Source organism: Macaca thibetana, chromosome 1 (genome assembly GCF_024542745.1).
Source record: "Macaca thibetana thibetana isolate TM-01 chromosome 1, ASM2454274v1, whole genome shotgun sequence".
Lineage (NCBI taxonomy): Eukaryota > Metazoa > Chordata > Mammalia > Primates > Cercopithecidae > Macaca > Macaca thibetana.
In genome coordinates this window covers 58,659,738-58,679,830 of record NC_065578.1, presented here as the reverse complement: position 1 = coordinate 58,679,830, position 20,093 = coordinate 58,659,738, and the positions used below count along the sequence as shown (strand labels likewise).

The window sequence follows — 20,093 nt, the reverse complement described above, 5'->3', positions numbered from 1 at the left end:
AATTGACTCACAGTTCCACATGGCTAGGGAGGCCTCAGGAAACTTACAACCACGGTGGAAGGAGAGGGGGAAGGAAGGCAGGAGATAGCAAGAACAAGCAAGGACAATGCCAAACATTTATCAAACAATCAGATCTCCTGAGAATTCCTTCACTATCAAGAGAAAAACACTGGGGAAACAGCCCCCAGAATCCAATCACCTTCCACCAGGTCTCTCCCTTGATATGTGTGGATTACAATTTGAGATGAGATTTGGGTGGGGATGCAGAGCCAAACCATATAAGCCTCCCTCAGGACAAGCGAGGTAATGGTGTGATGGGCCCCATTTAGCCTAGAAAAGGCTGGGATTACCTGTAGTTAAAGATTTCTCCAGAGCGCTCAATATAAATTAGAAAAATTGGCACTTATATCACATGATACAAAGATGAAGCAGCACTTCAGCAAAACTCTGTGAGGACAGAAATAACTGAATTATCTGGCTCATTCACATCAAAATGAAAAACAAGCCACACACTATAAAGAACGAAGAGATGAATCCTTGTAAACATGTCCAGTTTTACTGGAAAAATTCAGAATATTGAATATTAATTGCCCTAAACGGATTTTACAACATCCACAACTATGTATGCCATCACTGGATTCAGGCTTCCAGCACTGGACATAATGCATGTTGTTGCTAGAAACCTCTATGGTTTGTTTACAAAAGGGAATTTCCTCTTCTTTCCCCTAAAATGAAGTAGTATTTATGTGAAAGCTCCCATTTCCTGCTTTAAAATCTCCCTTATTCCATCCATGGGAGAAGGAATCACCTAGCTGGATCCCTGAGACTTAAAAGATTGTATAATAGTATCCATGAGGCCATGTTAAATGGGAAATGGGGTCACAGGCCTGAAGTGGAGTCCATGAAGGCTTGGCATGTATCTCTGTGATGGTTTGAATGTCCCCTTCAAAAGTCATATTGATATAAAAAAAAGTTCAACATCACTGATCATTAGAGAAATGCAAATCAAAACCACAATGAGATACCATCTCACACTAGTCAGAATGGCTATTAAAAAGTCAAAAAATAACACATGCTTGTGAGGTTGTGAAGAAAAAGGAATGCTTAAACACTGTTGATACACTGTTGGTGGGAGTGTAAAATAGTTCAGTCATTGTGGAAGACAGTGTGGTGATTCCTCAAAGACTTAAAGACGGAAATACTATCTGACCCAGAAATCTCATTACTGGGTATACACCTAAAAGAATACAGATCATTCTATTATAAAGACACATGCACATGTACGTTCACTGCAGCACTATTCACAATAGCAAAGACATGGAATCAACCTAAATGCCCATCAGTGATAGACTGGATAAATAAAATGTGGTACATGTACACCATGGATTATTACGCAGCCATAAAAAAAGAACAAGATCATGTCCTTTGCAAGGACATGGATGGAGCTGGAGGCCATCATCCTTGGCAAACTAACACAGGAACAGAAAACCAAATATCGCATGTTCTCACTTTTAAGTGGGAGCTAAAGAATGAGAACACATGGAATAACACACACTGGGTTCTTTTGGAGGGTAGAGGGCAAAAGGTGGGAGGAGGAAGAGGATCAGGAAAAATAACTAATGGGTACTAGGCTTAATACTTGGGTGATGAAATAATCTGTACAACAAACCCCCATTACACAAGTTTACCTATGTAACAAAACTGCACTTATACCTTTGAACTTAAAAGTTAAAAAAAAAAATGAACAAAAGCTCAGCACATTAAAACAAAAAGTCATGTTAAAATTTCATTGCCATTGGGACAGTATTAAGAGGTGAGACTTTTAAGATGTGATTAAGCCATGAGGGTTCTGCCCTCATGAATGTATTAATGCCATTGTCTTAGGAGGCACTTCTGATAAAAGAAAGCCCAGACCCCTCTTGCCCACTCTCATTCTTGTGTGTGCAGTCTCACACTCTTGCAGCCTTTGCCATGGGATGATGCAGCAAGAAGGCCCTTACCAGATTCCCAGAAGTTATTGGCACCCTTGGACACTGCAGCCTCCAGAACCCTGAGCTGAATTAAACTCTGCTGATTATAAATCACACAACCTCAAGTATTCTGTTATAGCAGCAGAAAAGAACTAATACTTTCTTCTTGAGCCACCCTGTACTCAGGCCTGTGGACTCTGAGTTCATAAATCAAGCTGATCAAGTGCAGCTTGCTTCAGGCAAGTATAGGTGGCTTCTTTTCTCTTTGTCTCAACTTATTGGCCAGCCAATGGGTGGATAAGTCAGTATTGCGCAGGTTCCAAAGTCTAGCCAGATTCCAACAACAGGTAGAAGATCCCTGAACTTTGATTCAGTGTGACCAAAGACAATACTGCACTCTTGCCTCAGGTGGCTCTGTTCAGGTGGCGTATCAACTTGATCGTGTTGGATAAGCTTTTTGATGTGCTGCTGGATTCAGTTTGCCAGTATTTTATTGAGGATTTTTGCACTTTTATGTCAACAGCATATACCTATCATTAGTTCATTGGTCAAGACTCTTTTTTTTTTTTTTTTTTTTTAAGACAGAGTCTTGCTCTGTTGAGCAGACTGGAGTTCAGTGGTGTGATCTCGGCTCACTGCAAGCTCTGCCTCCCAGGTTCACACCATTCTCCTGCCTCAGCCTCCCGAGTAACTGGGAATACAGGTGACTGTCACCACACCTGGCTAATTTTTTGCATTTTTAATACAGATGGGGTTTCACCATGTTAGCCAGGATGGTCTCAATCTCCTGACCTCATGATCAACCTGCCTTGGCCTCCCAAAGTGCTGGGATTACAGGTGTGAGCCACCATGCCCAGCCAAGGTTCTTTACTTAAAATTTTTTTTAAATTATACTTTAAGTTCTAGGGTACCTGTGCACAATGTGCAGGTTTATTACAAATGTATACATGTGCCACGTTGGTGTGCTGCACCCATTAACTCGTCATTTACATTAGGTATATCTCCTAATGCTCTCTCTCCCTGCTCACCCCACCCCATGATAGGCACCAGTGTGTGATGTTCCTCGCCCTGTGTCCAAGTGTTCTCATTATTCAATTTCCACCTATGAGTGAGAACATGCGGTGTTTGGTTTTCTGTCCTTGCGATAGTTTGCTGAGAATGATGGTTTCCAGTTTCATGTATATCCCTACAAAGGACATGAACTCATCCTTTTTTCATGGCTGCATAGTATTCCATGGTGTATCTGTGCCACATTTTCTTGATCCAGTCTATCAATGATGGACATCTGGGTTGGTTCCAAGTCTTTGCTATTGTGAATAGTGCCACAAGAAACATAACGTGTGCATGTGTCTTCACAGCAGCATGATTTAAATTCCTTTGGGTATATACCCAGCAATGGGATGGCTGGGTCAAATGGTATTTCTAGTTCTAGATCCTCGAGGAATTGCCACACTGTCTTCCACAATGGTTGAACTAGTTTACAGTCTCACCAACAGTGTAAAAGTGTTCCTATTGCTTCACATCCTCTCCAGGACCTGTTGTTTCCTGACTTTTTAAAGATGGCAGTTCTAACTGTTGTGAGATGGTATCTCATTGTGGTTTTGATTTGCATTTCTCTGATGACCAGGGATGATGAGCATTTTTTCATGTGTCTGTTGGCTGCATAAATGTCTTCTTTTCAGAAGGGTCTGTTCATATCCTCTGCCCACTTTTTGATGGGGTTGTTTGATTTTTTTCTTGTAAATTTTTTTAAGTTCCTTGTAAATTCTGGATATTACCCTTTGTTAGATGGGTAAATTGCAAAATGTTTCTCTCATTCTGTAGGTTGCCTGTTCACTCTGATGGTAGTTTCTTTTGCTGTGCAGAAACCCTTTAGTTTAATGAGATCCCACTTGTCAATATTGGCTTTTGTTGCCATTGCTCTTGGTGTTTTAGACATGAAGTCCTTGCCCATGTCTATGTCCAGAATGGCATTGCCTAGGTTTTCTTCTAGGGTTTTTATGGTTTTAGGTCTAACATTTAAGTTAATTTTTGTATAAGGTATAAGGAAGGAATCCAGTTTCAACTTTCTACATATGGCTAGCCAGTTTTCCCAGCACCATTTATGAAATGGAGGATGCTTTCCCCATTTCTTGTTTTTGTCAGGTTTGTCAAAGATCAGATGGTTTTAGATGTGTGGTATTATTTCTGAGGGCTCTTTTCTGTTCCATTGGTCTATATCTCTGTTTTGGTACAAGTACCATGCTGTTTTGGGTACTGTGGCCTTGTATTATAGTTTGAAGTCAGGTAGCGTGATGCCTCCAGCTTTGTTCTTTTGGCTTAGGATTGTCCTGACAATGTGGGCTCTTTTGGTTCCATATTAATTTTAAAGTAGTTTTTAAATTAACTTTAAAGTACTTTTGTCCAATTATGTGAAGAAAGTCATTGGTGGCTTGACGGGGATGGCATCAAATCTATAAATTACCTTGGGCAGTATGGCCATTATCACAATATTGATTCTTCCTATCCATGAACATGGAATGTTCTTCCATTTGTTTGTGTCCTCTTTTATTTCATTGAGCAGTGGTTTGTAGTTCTCCTTAAAGAGGTACTTCACATCCCTTGTAAGTTGGATTCTTTGGTATTTCATTCTCTTTGTAGCAATTGTGAATGGGAGTTCACTCAAGATTTGGCTCTGTTTGTCTGTTATTGGTGTATAGGAATGCTTGTGACTTTTGCACATTGATTTTGTGTCCTGAGACTTCACCGAAGTTGCTTATTAGCTAGGGAGATTTTGGTCTGAGACAATGGTGTTTTCTAAATATACAATCATGTCATCTGCAAACAGGGACAATGACTTCCTCTATTTCTAACTGAATACGCTTTATTTCTTTCTCTTGCCTGATTGCCCTGGCCAGAACTTCCAACACTATGTTTAAAACGAGTGGTGAAAGAGAGGATCCCTGTCTTGTGCCAGTTTTCAAAAGGAATGCTTCCAGATTTTGCCCATTCAGTATGATATTGGCTATGGGTTTGTCATACATAGTTCTTACTATTTTCAGATACATTCCATCAATACCTACTTTATTAAGATTTTAACATGAAGGGCTATTGAATTTTGTCAAAGGCCTTTTCTGCATCTGTTGAGATAATCAAGTGGTTTTTGTCTTTGGTTCTGTTTATGCAATGGATTATGTTTATTGATTTGCATATGTTGAACCAGCCTTGCATCCCAGGGATGAAGCCAACTTGATCGTAGTGGATAAGCTCTTTGATGTGCTGCTGGATTCGGTTTGCCAGAAATTTATTGAAGATTTTCACATTGATGTTCATCAGGGAGTATTGGTCTAAAATTCCCTCTTTTGTTGAGTTTCTGCCAGGCTTTGGTATCAGGATGATGTTGTCCTCCTAAAATGAGTTAGGGAGGATTCCCTCTTTTTCTATTGATTGGAATAGTTTCAGAAGGAATGGTACCAGCTCCTCTTTGTACCTCTGGTAGAATTCAGCCGTGAATCCATCTGGTCCTGGACTGTTTTTGGTTGGTAGCCTATTCATTATTGTCTCAATTTCAGAGCCTGTTATTGGTATATTCAGGGATTCAACTTGAATGGCTTAGTCTTGGGAGGGTGTATGTGTCCAGGAATTTAGTCATCTCTTCTAGATTTTCTTGTTTATTTGCATAGAGGTGTTTCTAGTGTTCTCTGATGGTAGTTTGTATTTCTGTGGGATCAGTGGTGATATCCCCTTTATCATTTTTTAATGCGTCTATTTGATTCTTTTCTCTTTTGTTCTTTATTAGTCTTGCTAGCAGTCTATGAATTTTGTTGATCTTTTCAAAAAAATAGCCCCTGGATTCACTGATTTTTTTGAAGGGTTTTTTTGTGTCTCTATCTCCTTTAGTTCTGCTCTGATCTTAGTTATTTCTTGCCTTCTGCTAGCTTTTGAATGTGTTTGCTCTTGTTTCTCTAATTCTTTTAATTGTGATGTTAGGGTGTCAATTTTAGATCTTTCCTGCTTTCCCTTGTGGTCATTTAGTGCTATAAATTCCCCTCTACACACTGCTTTAAATGTGTCCCAGAGATTTTTGTACTTTGTGTCTTTATTCTTATTGGTTTCAAAGAACATCTTTATTTCTGCCTTCATTTCATTATGTACCCAGTAGTCATTCAGGAGCAGATTGTTCAGTTTCCATGTATTTGGGCAGTTTTGAGTGAGTTTCTTAATCCTGAGTGCTAGTTTGATTCCACTGTGGTCTGAGAGACAGTTTGTTGTGATTTCTGTTCTTTTATATTTGCTGAGGAGTATTTTACTTCCAACTACGTGCCCAATTTTGGAATAAGTGCAATGTGGTGCTGAGAAGAACGTATATCCTGCTGATTTGGGTTGGAGAGTTCTGTAGATGTCTATTAGGTCTGCTTGGTGCTGAGCTGAATACAAGTCCTGGACATCTTGTTAAGCCTCTGTCTCGTTGATCTGTCTAATACTGACAGTGGGGTGTTAAAGTCTCCCATTATTATTGTGTAGGAGTCCAAATCTCTTTGGGTGCTCCTGTATTGGGTGCATATATATTTAGGATAGTTAATTCTTCCTGATGAATTGATCCCTTTGCCATTATGTAATGGCCTTCTTTGTCTGTTTTGATCTTTGTTGTTTTAAAGTCAGCTTTATCAGAGACTAGGACTACAACCCCTACTTTTTTTTTTGCTTTCCATTTGCTTGGTAGATCTTCCACCATCCCTTTATTTTGAGCCTATGTGTGTCTCTGCATGTGAGATGGGTCTCCGGAATACAGCACACTAATGGGTCTTGACTCTTTATCCAATGTGCCAGTCTGTGTCTTTTAATTGGCACATTTAGCCCATTTACATTTAAGGTTAATATTGTTAAGTGTGAATTTGATACTGTCATTATGATATTTGCTGGTTATTTTGCTCGTTAGTTGATGCAGTTTCTTCCTAGCATCGACAGTCTTTACATTTCGGCATGTTTTTGCAGTGGCTTGTACCAGTTGTTCCTTTCCATGTTTAGTGTTTCCTTCAGGAGCTCTTATAGGGTAGGCCTGGTGGTGACAAAATCTCTAAGCATTTGCTTGTCTTTACGTAAAGGATTTTATTTCTCCTTCACTTGTGAAGCTTAGTTTGGCTAAATATGAAATTCTGGGTTGAAAATTCTTTTCTTTAACAATGTTGAATATTGGCCCCCACTCTCTTCTGGCTTGCAGACTTTCTGCTGAGAGGTCTGCTGTTAGTCTGATGGGCGTCCCTTTGTGGGTAACCCAACCTTTCTCTCTGGCTGCCCTTAACATTTTTTCCTTCATTTCAACCTTGGTGAATCTGTCAATTATGTGTCTTGGGGTTGCTCCTCTCGAGCAGTATCTTTGTGGTGTTCTCTGTATTTTCTGAATTTGAATGTTGGCCTGCCTTGCTAGGTTGGGGAAGTTCTCCTGTATAATATCCTGTAGAGTGTTTTCCAGCTTGTTTCCATTCTCCCTGTCACTTTCTGGTACACCAATCAAACGTAGATATGGTCTTTTCACATAGTCCCACATTTCTTGGGGGCTTTGTTTGTTTCTTTTTACTCTTTTTTCGCTAAACTTCTCTTCTCACTTTATTTCATTAATTTGATCTTCAATCACTGATACGTTGTCTTCCACTTGATCAAACTGGCTATTGAAGCTTGTTCATGTGTCAGGTAGTTCTCATGCCATGGTTTTCAGCTCCATCAGGTCATGTAAGGCCTTCTCTACACGTTTATTCTAGTTAGCCATTTGACTAATCTTTTTTCAAGGTTTTAACTCCTTTGTGATGGGTTCAAATATCCTCCTTTAGCTCAGAGAAGTTTGTTATTACCGATCTTCTGAAGCCTACTTCTGTCAACTTGTCAAAGTCATTCTCTATCCAGTTTTGTTCCGTTGCTGGAGGGGAGCTGCATTCCTTTGGAGTGGGAGAGGCAGTCTGATTTTTAGAATTTTCAGCTTTTCTGCTCTGTTTTATCCCCATCTTTGTGGTTTTATCTACCTTTGGTCTTTGATGATGGTTATCTACAGATGGGGTGTTGGTGTGGACATCCTTTTTGTTGATGTTGATGCTATTCCTTTCTGTTTGTTAGTTTTCCTTCTAACAGTCAGGTTCCTCAGCTGCAGGTCTGTTGGAATTTGCTGGAGGTCCACTCCAGACCCTGTTTTTTGGGTATCACCAGTGGAGGCTGCAGAACAGCAAATACTGCAGAACAGCAAATACTGTAGAACAGCAAATACTGCTCCCTGATCCTTCCTCTGGAAGCTGCATCTCAGAGGGGCACCCGGCCGTATGAGGTGTCTGTCAGCCCCTACTGGGAAGTGTCTCTCATTTAGGCTACATGGGGGTCAAGGACCCACTTAAGGAGGCAGTCTGTCCAGTTCTCAGAGCTCAAACACCGTGCTGGGAGAACCACTGCTCTCTTCAGAGCTGTCAGACAGGGACATTTAAGACTGCAGAGGTTTCTGCTGCCTTTTATTCAGCTATGCCCTGCCCCCAGTGGTGGGGTCTACAGAGGCAGGCAGGCCTTGTTGAGCTAAGGTGGGCTCCACCCAGTTCAAGCTCTGCAGCCACTCTGTTTACCTACTTAAGCCTCAGCAATGGCAGACGCCCCTCCCTCGACCTCGCTGCCACCTCACAGTTCAATCTCGAAATGCTGCTCTAGCAGTGAGCAAGGCTCCATGGGCATGGGACCCACCAAGCCAGGAGCAGGATATAATCTACTGATGTGCCATTTGCCAAGAATGTTGGAAAAGCCCAGTATTTAGGTGGCAGTGTCCCGGTTTTCCAGGTATAGTCTGTCACGGCTTCCCTTGTGTAGGAAAGGGAAATCCCCCAACCCCATGTGCTTCCCAGGTCGAGGAAACCCATTTTAAAAGCAGCCTCCCTCCTCTCAAGAAACTGTCTCCTGCCTTTTACCTTCATTTCTGCCTCTCACTTACTAACTTCTTGGACTTGGAATTTACATTTATTCTTTGCCTGGCTTCCCTGGTCCCAAATAAAGGAATGATCTATAAGCTAATACACTGAATCCCTTCATATGACAAACCCTGTTAGTAATGCAAATAATCACTCTATAATTCAGCCATGTTGAACACATGAATTTTCATAAAGTGGGCTACCCCAATAGTAGAACAAGAGATTTTCTCACGAATTAAAAAGGCAATTGGGGCATGCTGAAATGGCACCTGGATAATCAATTAGAACAGGTGGGATGTTGCTTATCTTCCTAAGGGTCCTTTCTCCCTGCTGATCTCTTCCTTCCTGTGTGCTTTTGATAGATGCCTAGGATTAGATAGGTAACTTGGGAATTAGTCATGTGGAACTAAAGGTCAAAATTTATTGACACAGATCAGTTTGTTGGATGATTTTATTGAACACAGATCATTTTATCAGTAGGGCTATATAATCCCCTACCCAAAAACTGTGTTTCATTTTTCTCCATCAGTTCTGAATATTAAGTCAATTTGCACAGTTTCAACTGTAAAGAAATTTCTATTCAACTGTAAAGAAATTTCTACTATATTCTTTCGATGCACAAAACTATTTTTCCTTACTTTGTATAATGTTCCCAAACCAAGCCATCCAAATACCTCCTTGAAAGAAGGCATTAGGTAGTAACATTTTAGCTTTAGAAACTTGCATGTAGTTACTTAAACCCTGTAAATTTTTTCTCCTGTCCTTGAAATACACCATATAAATGTTGCATTTGATCCTTAACTTACACTTCATAAATAATTCATTTTAAAAAAATTCCTCCATAAGACCATCAGTTGCTGAGGTGTTCAGTTTTCGGGGAAAGCATTTATTTACTGCATGGGCCCAGGAAGCCTGGTAAACACTTGGCTAAAAGCTCCACATGGAGCAAATTATGGTAATTGTATTAATGCTCAAATCCACGATGCTCAATGCTCAAATCTGCTAAAAGGTTTTACACTATATTGTCCACATCTTGACGGGCAATGAGGCCATTGGAAATGTTTAACACTTCATAGGGAGGCTTTTGAGATTCATTTTTCATAGTTCCAAGAATTGCTAAAGAATGTCTAGAGGTAGCTTCCAGAGGAGTTTCTGAAAGTCACAACTGAGAATAAACAGCCTCTTAAATATCTTCTACTTTGGGTTCAGACTGAAACTACATGCTCAGGTCCCCAGAAGTGAAAATCAAAGGAAACATCACACAATTAATTTTGATAAATGGGTAAGTTTTAATTCACGTACAGCAATATTCTGCTTAATGATATGTCTCCTTAGGACATCCATTAAAAATCCATTAACTTAACAGGGAAAAAATCTAATAAAGTTACTCTGGAAATTTTCTGCTAGATTAACATTATGGACTTCTAATGAATATTTCTTGTAGATACTGCTCCATTAGCAGAGCTAATATACTAATTAAACATGTGTCATGTGTGAGGCAGGAAAGAGGAGCAGAAAAATATAACAGTAATCAGAAAATCAGAGTTGAAGTTGTACTCAACTGCCAAAGATAATGTTAAAATCAGTAAATATCATTAAAGATTTTTAAAGCAAAGAGTGCCAACCTCCTAGTACAAACCATCTCAATATTTTAAACAAAAAGTCACTGAAATATGAAAATATGCCATGCCCTGTGCCAGGACAGGAAATACAAAGGTAAATAAGTGAAAATCTTTATGTCAAAGAGCTCACAGTCTAGTGAGGAACCAAGATACATAAACAGGTAATCAATATATATGCTAATAAAGCTATTTTCAACATACCATGGGAATATACAGCAAAAAACAACTAATTTTTTGGAGGGCATATACATTTTACAAATCACTTAAACCATTAGGTAACTGAAGCTGAAATTTGTGTCCCAGTAAAATATTAGTTCCTTCCAGGTCCTCCCAGTGGGAGAATTTCAATCCTGACTTACCATTTATTGATTCCATGCCTGGTTAGGCAAGGTTACTAATCTCTCTGATTCTCATCTGTAAACATGCAACAGTGCTTTTGTCAGTAGTTGTGAGAAATATATAAAACAAGGTACATACAAGCACAGAGAAATGTGCTTGGGGCATAGAAGATGTACTTTACTACCCACATAAAAGGCCTTTTTACCTGTTCACAGCCTTGCCTTGTCCCGTGAACCTAATTTATAAAATTATTTTCCTAATACTGACTGGAAGCAGTCCATACACAGCCCCTTCAGTATGCTATTCCCAAGATAGTCCTTACAAATATCTTCCTCGGTCTAGCCCAACAAATTTCTCTCTCTCTCTCCTCCTTCCCCCCCCCCCCCCCCCCCCCCCCCCCCCGCTTCAAGACAGAGTTCTGCTCTGCCTGTTGCCCAGGCTACGGTGCAGTAGCACCATCTCAGCTCACTGCAACCTCCTCTGCCTCCCAGGCTCAAGCAATCCTCCCACCTCAGCCTCCGGAGTAGCTGACACTATTGACACGTGCCACCACGCCAGGCTAACATTTGTATTTTTCTTGTAGAGATGAGGTTTTGCCATGTTGCCCAGACTGGTCCCGAACTCCTGGGCTCAAGCAATCTGCCTGCCTCAGCTCCCAAAGTGCTGGGACTACTGGTGTGAGCCACCACGCCTAGCGCAATTTCTGATTCTATATTTCAATGCAGATTTTCATAGCATGTATCTCCACTCAGTTCATATAAATGTTAAGGCAAGAGCCTAATAGTCATGGCCTACCCGTCATAATTAACTCATTTGTCTTGGAAAAAGTAAACTTCATTCCTGTGTTTTAATGCATACAAAAACAGCAAACATACAAACCACAATAACAACAAACCCACCAAGATCCTCCAGTGCACATAATCACTCTACAGATGTTTTATTCTTTTACCTATTTTGCTGTAATTATCTGCAACAAAGTCTTCCAAACCAATCATTTTCCAGAAACTGTCATCCCAGCCTCTCTCTGCTGAGTATGTCCACTTACACACCAGGGAGCAGAGAGACCTAAGAAAACAGAAGAAATATAGAACTGATCATATGAGTGAGGCTTCCTTTATATTTTGCAAAATACCCATCCTGATATCTGCAGAGGTATTAAAGAAGTAGAATAAGCCAATGTAGATAATGACACATCCCTGCTTAGGTAAAAAGTCTTCACGGATACCTGTTAATTATGGATAGTACCTTCCTTCACTTTCAAAAGTCTCAGCCCTGGCTGGGCATGGTGGTGCACGCCTGTAATCCCAGCACTCTGGGAGGCCAAGGGAGGCAGAGCACTTGAGGTCAGAAGTTGGAGACCAGCCTGGCCAACATGGTGAAACCCCGTCTCTACTAAAAATATAAAATTAGTCAGGTGTGGTGGCGGGTGTCTCTAGTCCCAGCTACTTGGGAGGCTGAGGCAGGAGAATCGCTTGGACCCAGGAGGCAGAGGTTGCAGTGTACCAACATCGTGCCACTGCACTCAAGCCTGGGCAACAGAGTGAGACTCTGTCTCAAAAAAAAAAAAAAAAAAGTCTCAGTCCTTTCAGTCCTTTATTTGGATCCTGATTAAACAAACTGTATGTGAATATTTGTATTTACATCTATGTTTATAAGACATTTGTGAGATAATTAGAAATTACAACCTTGCTATTTGATAAAAATTTAATTATTATGAAATTTTAGATATGATCTTGGTAGTTGTGGTTATGTTAACAAAAGGCTCCTTATCATTTAGAGATACATACTGAAAATGTTTGCATAAGATGATATGGTCTCTGGAATGTGCTTTAAATAATATGAGAAGGACAAGTAAATGGCATGTGGCTAAGGGCAGGATTGGTCATGGGTGGTTGTTGGGACCTAGTGATGGGTTCATGGGTGTTAATTATACTACTCTCGCTGCATGTTCAAAAGTTTCTATGATTAAAAAAAAAGTGTTTGACGTGTCTGGTGGAGATAATAAATGATACGATCATTCCAGTCTAAAGCAATATTTAGTAGGAGGAAGACTTGAATGCTGGATGCTTTCTTTTCCAGCTTCATTTCTCATTAATTCACCCTTAATATTCTATAGTCTAACAATAAAATGTCACTTGCAGTTCTCTGAAGAAAGTCATGTTCTTATGCACTTAAGTGTCTTTGCCCTAACCCCATCTGTTGGGAAAACTCATCCCAGCTTCTTCACTATGATAATTCAAGCTTTTACTTAAACCTAGGCTGAGATTCCCGTTCTGGGTTAGGTACTCCTCTTCTGATTTCCCAAAGCATGGATTATGTCTTCTACTACAGCCCTTATCATGCTGGGTAAGTAACTGCTTCTTTATGTTGCTCCCCTAGAGCCTTGTAATCTGTTCTCCATATTGTGCCCAGGGCAAACTTTATATAATAAAATATTTTATATCAATCTCTGATTAAGATCCTTCAATTGCTACTCACTAACTTCAGGACAAAGTCCAATGCATAGCAGGGCTTAAAGAACCCTTTGTGACACGACTGTGCCCATATCCACAGTCACTCTGTTCTGGCCATCCCCACCCTTGCCTTCTCATACTGCAATACTGAATTATTTGGAGTTTGCTATAGTGAGCCTTCATTTCCCATTTCCCTGTGTAATGAACTCTTTTGCTTCATTCTTCCTGGAACAGTCATGCCCATTATGCATCTAACTCTTAGTTAGCCTTCATGACTCAGCTCAGATGGTCTTTTCTCAGGAAGACCCAATGAAGGGCAGACTGAGTGAAATGCTTCTTCTCTAAGTTCTAATTCAGACATATCCTTATCTTAATTTACCATAGTAACTGTCTTTGCCCATTCATTTCACCGTCTCTCCCACTAAACAAGCAACTCCATCAGCACAGAATCGGCCTTACTCTTCTCTGTATCACAAATACCTCATTCACATTCAGGATTATGACAAGCCACAATGAATACTGACTGAATGGAAACATTAAAGAATGAATGGGTTGTCCATTACATGGTAGGTAAATGGTAAACCTGAGAGTTCATGCAATTTTAAAGATAACCCAAAACCTATCTCATAAGGACAATAGTCTAGATGTATCTCACTCAGTCATTCACATAGACTCATGCGTTCACTCACTCACTGAACAAATGTTTAGTATTCAGTTACTATGATTCTGGCACTATGCTAGGATTCAGGAAACCAGTGGTATGCAAAATATCTAGTCCTTTGCTTCCATAGAAGCTGAAAGTTTAATTGGAGAGACAGAAATTGATCAAATAATCACAATTAAAATTATATACTAACAAATAGCCATAAATACTCTGAAGGAAGTAGAGGGAGAAATGAAAGCCTTTAGCGGAAGAACCTGACATAATCTGGTGGTGGACAGGGGGAGGAAATATCAAGGAGGGGTTCATGGAGGTGGTAACACTGAGTGAGGCTTAAATGTCTTTTGAAAGCCAACAAATGTCCCTTATCATTAATGATTTTTTAGATGTGGTACAGATCGCAGAACACATTGAGCTATGCTAAGTGGCATAAATATACTGAAGAAATGCTAACACTTGTAGAAACATGCTAAATTATTCACCTTTTTAAAGCAACGTACACTGTTAATAAGTAGAGAAGGCAGCCCACCTATGTAACATGTTCTGAAGAGTATACGATACGCTAACTCCTCCTGGCATGACATCTGAAATTCCAACTTTTGGGGAGGTATGATAGCTCCCTGGCAAGAGTAATATTAGGGAGCAAAAGGCAGTATAGAAGGATTGTTTCCAATGATCCAATCACACAGGGTAACTCCTCAATCCCCAGATGTCCCCATTCTTATCTGTAGAGCACTGTGACTCTACTTTGACTTTTCCTTCCATCTTAATGGATTATTACTCCTTTCACCTATCCTTGTCTGCTTGGTAAACTCCAAGTCGTCCTTATGGTCCAGTTCCAGTGTCAGCTCCTCTGTGAAATTTCTCTGCTACTTCCAAGATAAACTCATGGCTCTCTCTCTTGAGGTACCATTGTAAGCTTAAAATATTGCACTATATTTCTCAACAGCTGATAAAGGCTGAGTTCGTGGCCCCAAGTCTTCATCTCTCCACATACCCACGCTCTTTGCCATGCAACTTTGTAGTACTGCACCCTCCTCCCCCTGTCCCCCACACTGTAGGCAGGGCTTCCTTTCCTACCTCTGATTCTGATTCCTTACCTCTGACTTCTGATTCTGTCACATGACTGAATTTAGCCAAAATAAGGAAGCAGAAGTAACTGCATGCCAGTTGTGAGTCTAAGCCTCAAGAGATTCTATGTGTTTCTGCTTGTTCTCTTGCACCTCTGGCACTGCCATGAGATCATTCTAGGCTAGTCCACTGGTCCCATGAGGAGGATAAGAGAAACATGGAGCAGGGCAATAGCCAGTTGAGCTCAATCTGGATCAGATACCTCCAGACTGTCTTGGATCAATGTGGATCAGTCAGCCAAGACCCCAGTGAGTGAGTCCAACTGAGACCAGAAGGATTGCCTAGCATAGCACAGCCTAAATGAGCTGTCCATGAATCAAATAAATGATTACTGTATTAAACTAACAAGCATTGGTTGTGGTTCATAATACAGCAATAGTTAAAAAACTCAACACTTCATAGCATAACTGTTTTTCCAAGCAGATTTTTTCCCCAATAAAGGGAAAGTTAGGGATGTCTTGGTCTTTACAAGAAGTTAAAATAAGGCAGTATGCCTGGAGTGAAGATGACTACAGAAGTTTTATGGCTACAGATGCCTCTGGCAACTCTCTCCATCAGGATTATTCAAACAACATTAGGGTCCAATTCATTGAGTCTCTTTAAATCAAACTGATGGGTAACATGGATGTGCTATTAAGCAGCAGAACCGGTCAAGTTTAGTGAGTACAACCGAAGCCACAGGTACTCCAAAACTCTCCAGGAGAGAGAGAAAATACAGGACTTTGTTTATACTGTTAGTGGGTAAAGGCAAGGTACTAGTAGCAGAACAAAGGGCTTACCCCTCCCTGAGTCTTCTATTAAGACCAGTTTTGACATTTCCTGAAGTGTTTTAGCAACTTGCCCTCTTTGGATAACTATTCACCTTTAGGCAAGCTGTACCTACTAGTCACCCCTACCCAAAGGTTTGTAAACTTGGAATTAGACATAGGGGCCTTACACAGTCAGGGCTACACTGGCAGTCTGGGTTGCTTCTAAGATTGAGCCAGAGAGAAGTGCTGCTTCCACCAAGGGTGCTCTAGGAGGAAAGAAGGGGCCACTTGCTGTTGGCCGATTGGGTGACTGCCAGCCCAAGTGACAGGGCAGGAACTGCTGTACCTTTCACTGCTTTCAGATTTGTTAATGCAGAATGAATTCTAAAAACCTATATGAAAGGCAAAATAGCATTTGTCAATGAGTAGGCCAAACAAAAACAGTAACTAACTTAATGGGACTAGTTCACCTGAGAGATCCCACAAAGCATCTATAAGAGGCAAGTCCCACGGAAGTAGAAATGATAAAAAATATGGTAGAATATTTCAATGATGAAAACAATGAGGAATCAGAAGAATGCAAAAAACACTTTCTGGAAGCATAAGCACTGATTTTAAGTTTAAAATTTAATCACTGACACTAACGAAAATCAAATTAATGCTCTGGAAGACCAAGTAAATGAAGTATCTTACTACAAGTAGCAAAGATACAAAGAGATTGACATAATGATGGAAGAGATAAGAGGCTTGGAGGACACATTTCAGAAGCCTAACATGAGATTCCAGTACATATTTTTTTTAAAAAAAGAGAGAGAAAAGGAATGAAAAAAAAGAAAAGAACAGATGAGGGAGATATTATAATTAAATGAATACAGTGCTAGGTATTTTATTATACTGAACTGAAGTAAGATTCAAGCCCACAGATTAAAAGTCTCATTAAGTCTAGGAAGTAAATCCAGGAAACACTTGAGTAAACAGAAAATTATACAAGCTTCCAGACAGAAAGAATAGGTTTCTTACAAAGGATTCATCCTAGCTAAGGGAATTCTCATCTACAACTCTGGAATGTGGACACTGGAATAATGTATAAACTACTAAGAGAAACTGATTAAAGAATCCTATACCCAGACAAAATATTGTTCAGCTGTCAGGGGAAAAAAAAAAAAAAAAAAAACATTTTCAACACACAAGGATTCAAAAAGTAAACTTCCTATAAGCACTCTCTGAGGATAATACTTGAGAAAGAGTATAACCAAATAACAATTGATTTGGAGCACCTTTCTCAATATGGTGGAAATCAAAGACTAGAAGAACCAGCAGACACTGAGATCCTCTCTCACTCTCTGTATGTGTCGCTTTCATGCATGTATGTATATATATGCATGTGTGTGCATAATATGCTTAAACATATACATATATGCATAAAAATATAGGCATATACATATTTAAATCTAAGTGGATAATAATAATGTAAGCAGGAATCTGTAATATTGAGTTTTCTTAAAACACAATAGGCCTGTTATTCTACAAAAAAAGAAACAAAAAAAAAAACGAAAAAACTTAGTAACAGTCTGGAACTGAAAATAAACATTAAGTAAGCAAATATTAAGCAAGAGTCTAGAGAAGGGGTACACAGAAAACGTTCCTTGAAATGCATATACATGTTTAGGCAGAACATAAGTTTATTGTTGGTTGTAAGGAATGAGAATGTAACCACTAGTAGAAACAAAAAACTTAGTAGAACTGTCAAAGTAACAAGGAATAAAAAGGAATAAAGAAAAAAAATTATCAAGCCAGTGAAACCAATAAACCACACAAAACAAAAAGGAAAGGGAATGAGGAGTGATGTAATATAAATAGAAAACAAAATAAGATGGAAGAAATAAGGTCAATTATCTCAGTATTTCATCAAATGTGAATGGGCTGAATTGCACAACCAGTTAAAAGATAAGATTAATCATACTGTCGTTAAAATTAAGCTATACCTTGTTTATAATTCAGATTTTTAAAAATGTGATACAGTTTTCTTTCAAAAATGTTCTACAAAAACATAACATAAAAACAAAAAAAATTTAAATGACAATATAAGTATCAAAATAGAATCAAGATTAAAAATATTAAACAAGGAAAAGAAGAATATTTCATAATGACAAAATGCTCAGTCCAAGAAAACTACCATTCATAATATTTTATGAACCAAACAATGTAGTATGAAATATATGAAACAAGAGCTTCTAAAATTTAAAAAGCATTTGAAAAAAGACAATTCTATTTAAAGATGTTATTGTACTTTCAGAATGTGAAGAGACATGTAAACTATAAGAGTAATAATAGCTATTATTATTACTACTGGGAAATTAAAGGGTATCAATGCAATCAACAAACTCAATTCTGTATATTCACATAGGAGGATGGAGAAGGAGAATATTTTATAATTCAAGCGAAACTACATGGGTTAAAGATACCAAATGGAAATGTGAACCCATACAAAGGAATGAAGAGTATCAGAACTGCTAAAATGTGAGTAAATATAAGTGACATAAATTTTCCATTTTAAATTTCTTTAAAAAATAATTGACTTTAAATCTTTATACAATCCAATGCATGAACAAATCATATGAAAATAATAGCACAAATCACAGGAAGATATGAAAGTGTATTATATATAATGAGGCATTAAAATTATTTTAAGATCAACTGTGATAAGTGAAAGATGCATATTACAAACTGGCAAAAAAGACGTAAAACTCTTTGGAGATAAAATGGAATAGTAAAAAATATTTAAGTAACCTGGAGAAGACAGGAAAAGGGAATAATTATATAGAATATATGGAACACAGAAAAAGAAAATAGATTAAAACCCAACCAATAAATGTAAATGACCTAAAATCTCCAATGCGAAGGCAAAGATCATAAAGCTGAATACAATAAAACCCAACTATATGGAGTTTAAAAGAAACTTATTTTATTTTTTAGAGAAGAGCACTGTGTTGCACAGGCTAGAGTGTAGCAGCATGATCAGAGCTCACTGTAGCCTTTAACTCTGGAGCTTAAGGAATCCCCCCACCTCAGCCTCCTGAGTAGCTGAGACTATAAGCACACACCACCATTCCCAGATTACTTTTTCTTTTTTTATTTTTTAGAGATGGGGGTTTTGCTATGTTGCTGAGGTTGGTCTCTACTGGACTCAAGCAATCATCCTGCCTCAGTTTTGTGAATAGCTGGGATTATAGGTGTGAGGTGAGTCACAGTGCCTGGATAAAAACAAAACAAAACAAAACAAACAAACAAAAAACACTCATTTTCAACATAAAAATGCAAGATAAAGAGTAAAAAGATGCAAAAATATGGCATGCAGGCTGGGCGCGGTGGCTCACGCCTGTAATCCCAGCACTTTGGGAGGCTGAGGTGGGTGGATCACAAGGTCAGAGGTTCGAGACCAGCCTGACCAACAGGGTGAAAACCCGTCTCTACTAAAAATACAAAAAAAAATTAGTCAGGCGTGGTGGTGTGTGCTTGTAATCCCAGCTAGTCAGGAGGCTGAGGCAGGAGAATTGCTTGAACCCGGGAGGCGGAGGTTGCAGTGAGCCGAGATTGTGCCATTGCACTCCAGCCTGGATGACAGAGCAAGACTCAGTCTCAATAAATAAATAAATAAATAAATAAATAAGGCATGCAGATACTAATAATTAATAAGCTGAGGTGGCTATATTAATATCAAAGTAGACTTCAGAACAAGAAATGTTACCAGGAATAAACAAGTATATTACATACTGAGAAAAGGGTCAATTCACCAAAAAGACTCATAAAGAAGAAATCATAATTTTTAGAAAGGTAACTTGAACTCAGCTAAAATTAGAACTTTTCTTCTTTTGTTTTGGCCTACCACTAGCAAACATGTAATGCAAGAACTGTATATGAAATCAAGGATTCATGACAGAATGTGGTCACCTAAAACTGCCCTTGCTTTATAGGTTTGCCTGAAATTCCAGTGGTCTCAGCAGCCCATGGTGATGAAAGGATCTGGCCCACTAAAGAAGTACAGAACTGTGGACTATTTTAGGCATGAGTGTGTATGAGTGGGGAAGACCAGGAGGCACTGAAGGATCTATCTCATTATCACAAAATAATGTTACTATTTTATTTTATTTTATTTGTTTCATTTCTTGATGCTCTATCTGGCCTTCTGGAAATTTCAGTATATAAGGTCAGGTCACAACCTCCCAAAGCAGGGTCCATATCTGCCTTTTTCAT

The 20,093-nt window shown here is 39.1% G+C and overlaps 2 protein-coding genes across 15 annotated transcripts in view; one reads left to right on the top strand and one right to left on the bottom strand.

Annotated features, from left to right (window-relative positions):
• MYSM1 (Myb like, SWIRM and MPN domains 1) overlaps positions 1–20,093 on the top strand; it is a 922,196-nt gene that overhangs the window by 109,833 nt on the left and 792,270 nt on the right. The gene's annotated exons all lie outside the window — the stretch shown is intronic.
• Positions 1–20,093, bottom strand: part of FGGY (FGGY carbohydrate kinase domain containing) — a 468,393-nt gene that overhangs the window by 274,343 nt on the left and 173,957 nt on the right. For all 14 annotated transcript variants that reach the window (XM_050804094.1, XM_050804057.1, XM_050804114.1 and 11 more), the window contains one exon: positions 11,795–11,910. In XM_050804094.1, the coding sequence (XP_050660051.1) occupies positions 11,795–11,910 (116 nt within the window). The remainder of the gene's footprint in view (positions 1–11,794; positions 11,911–20,093) is intronic.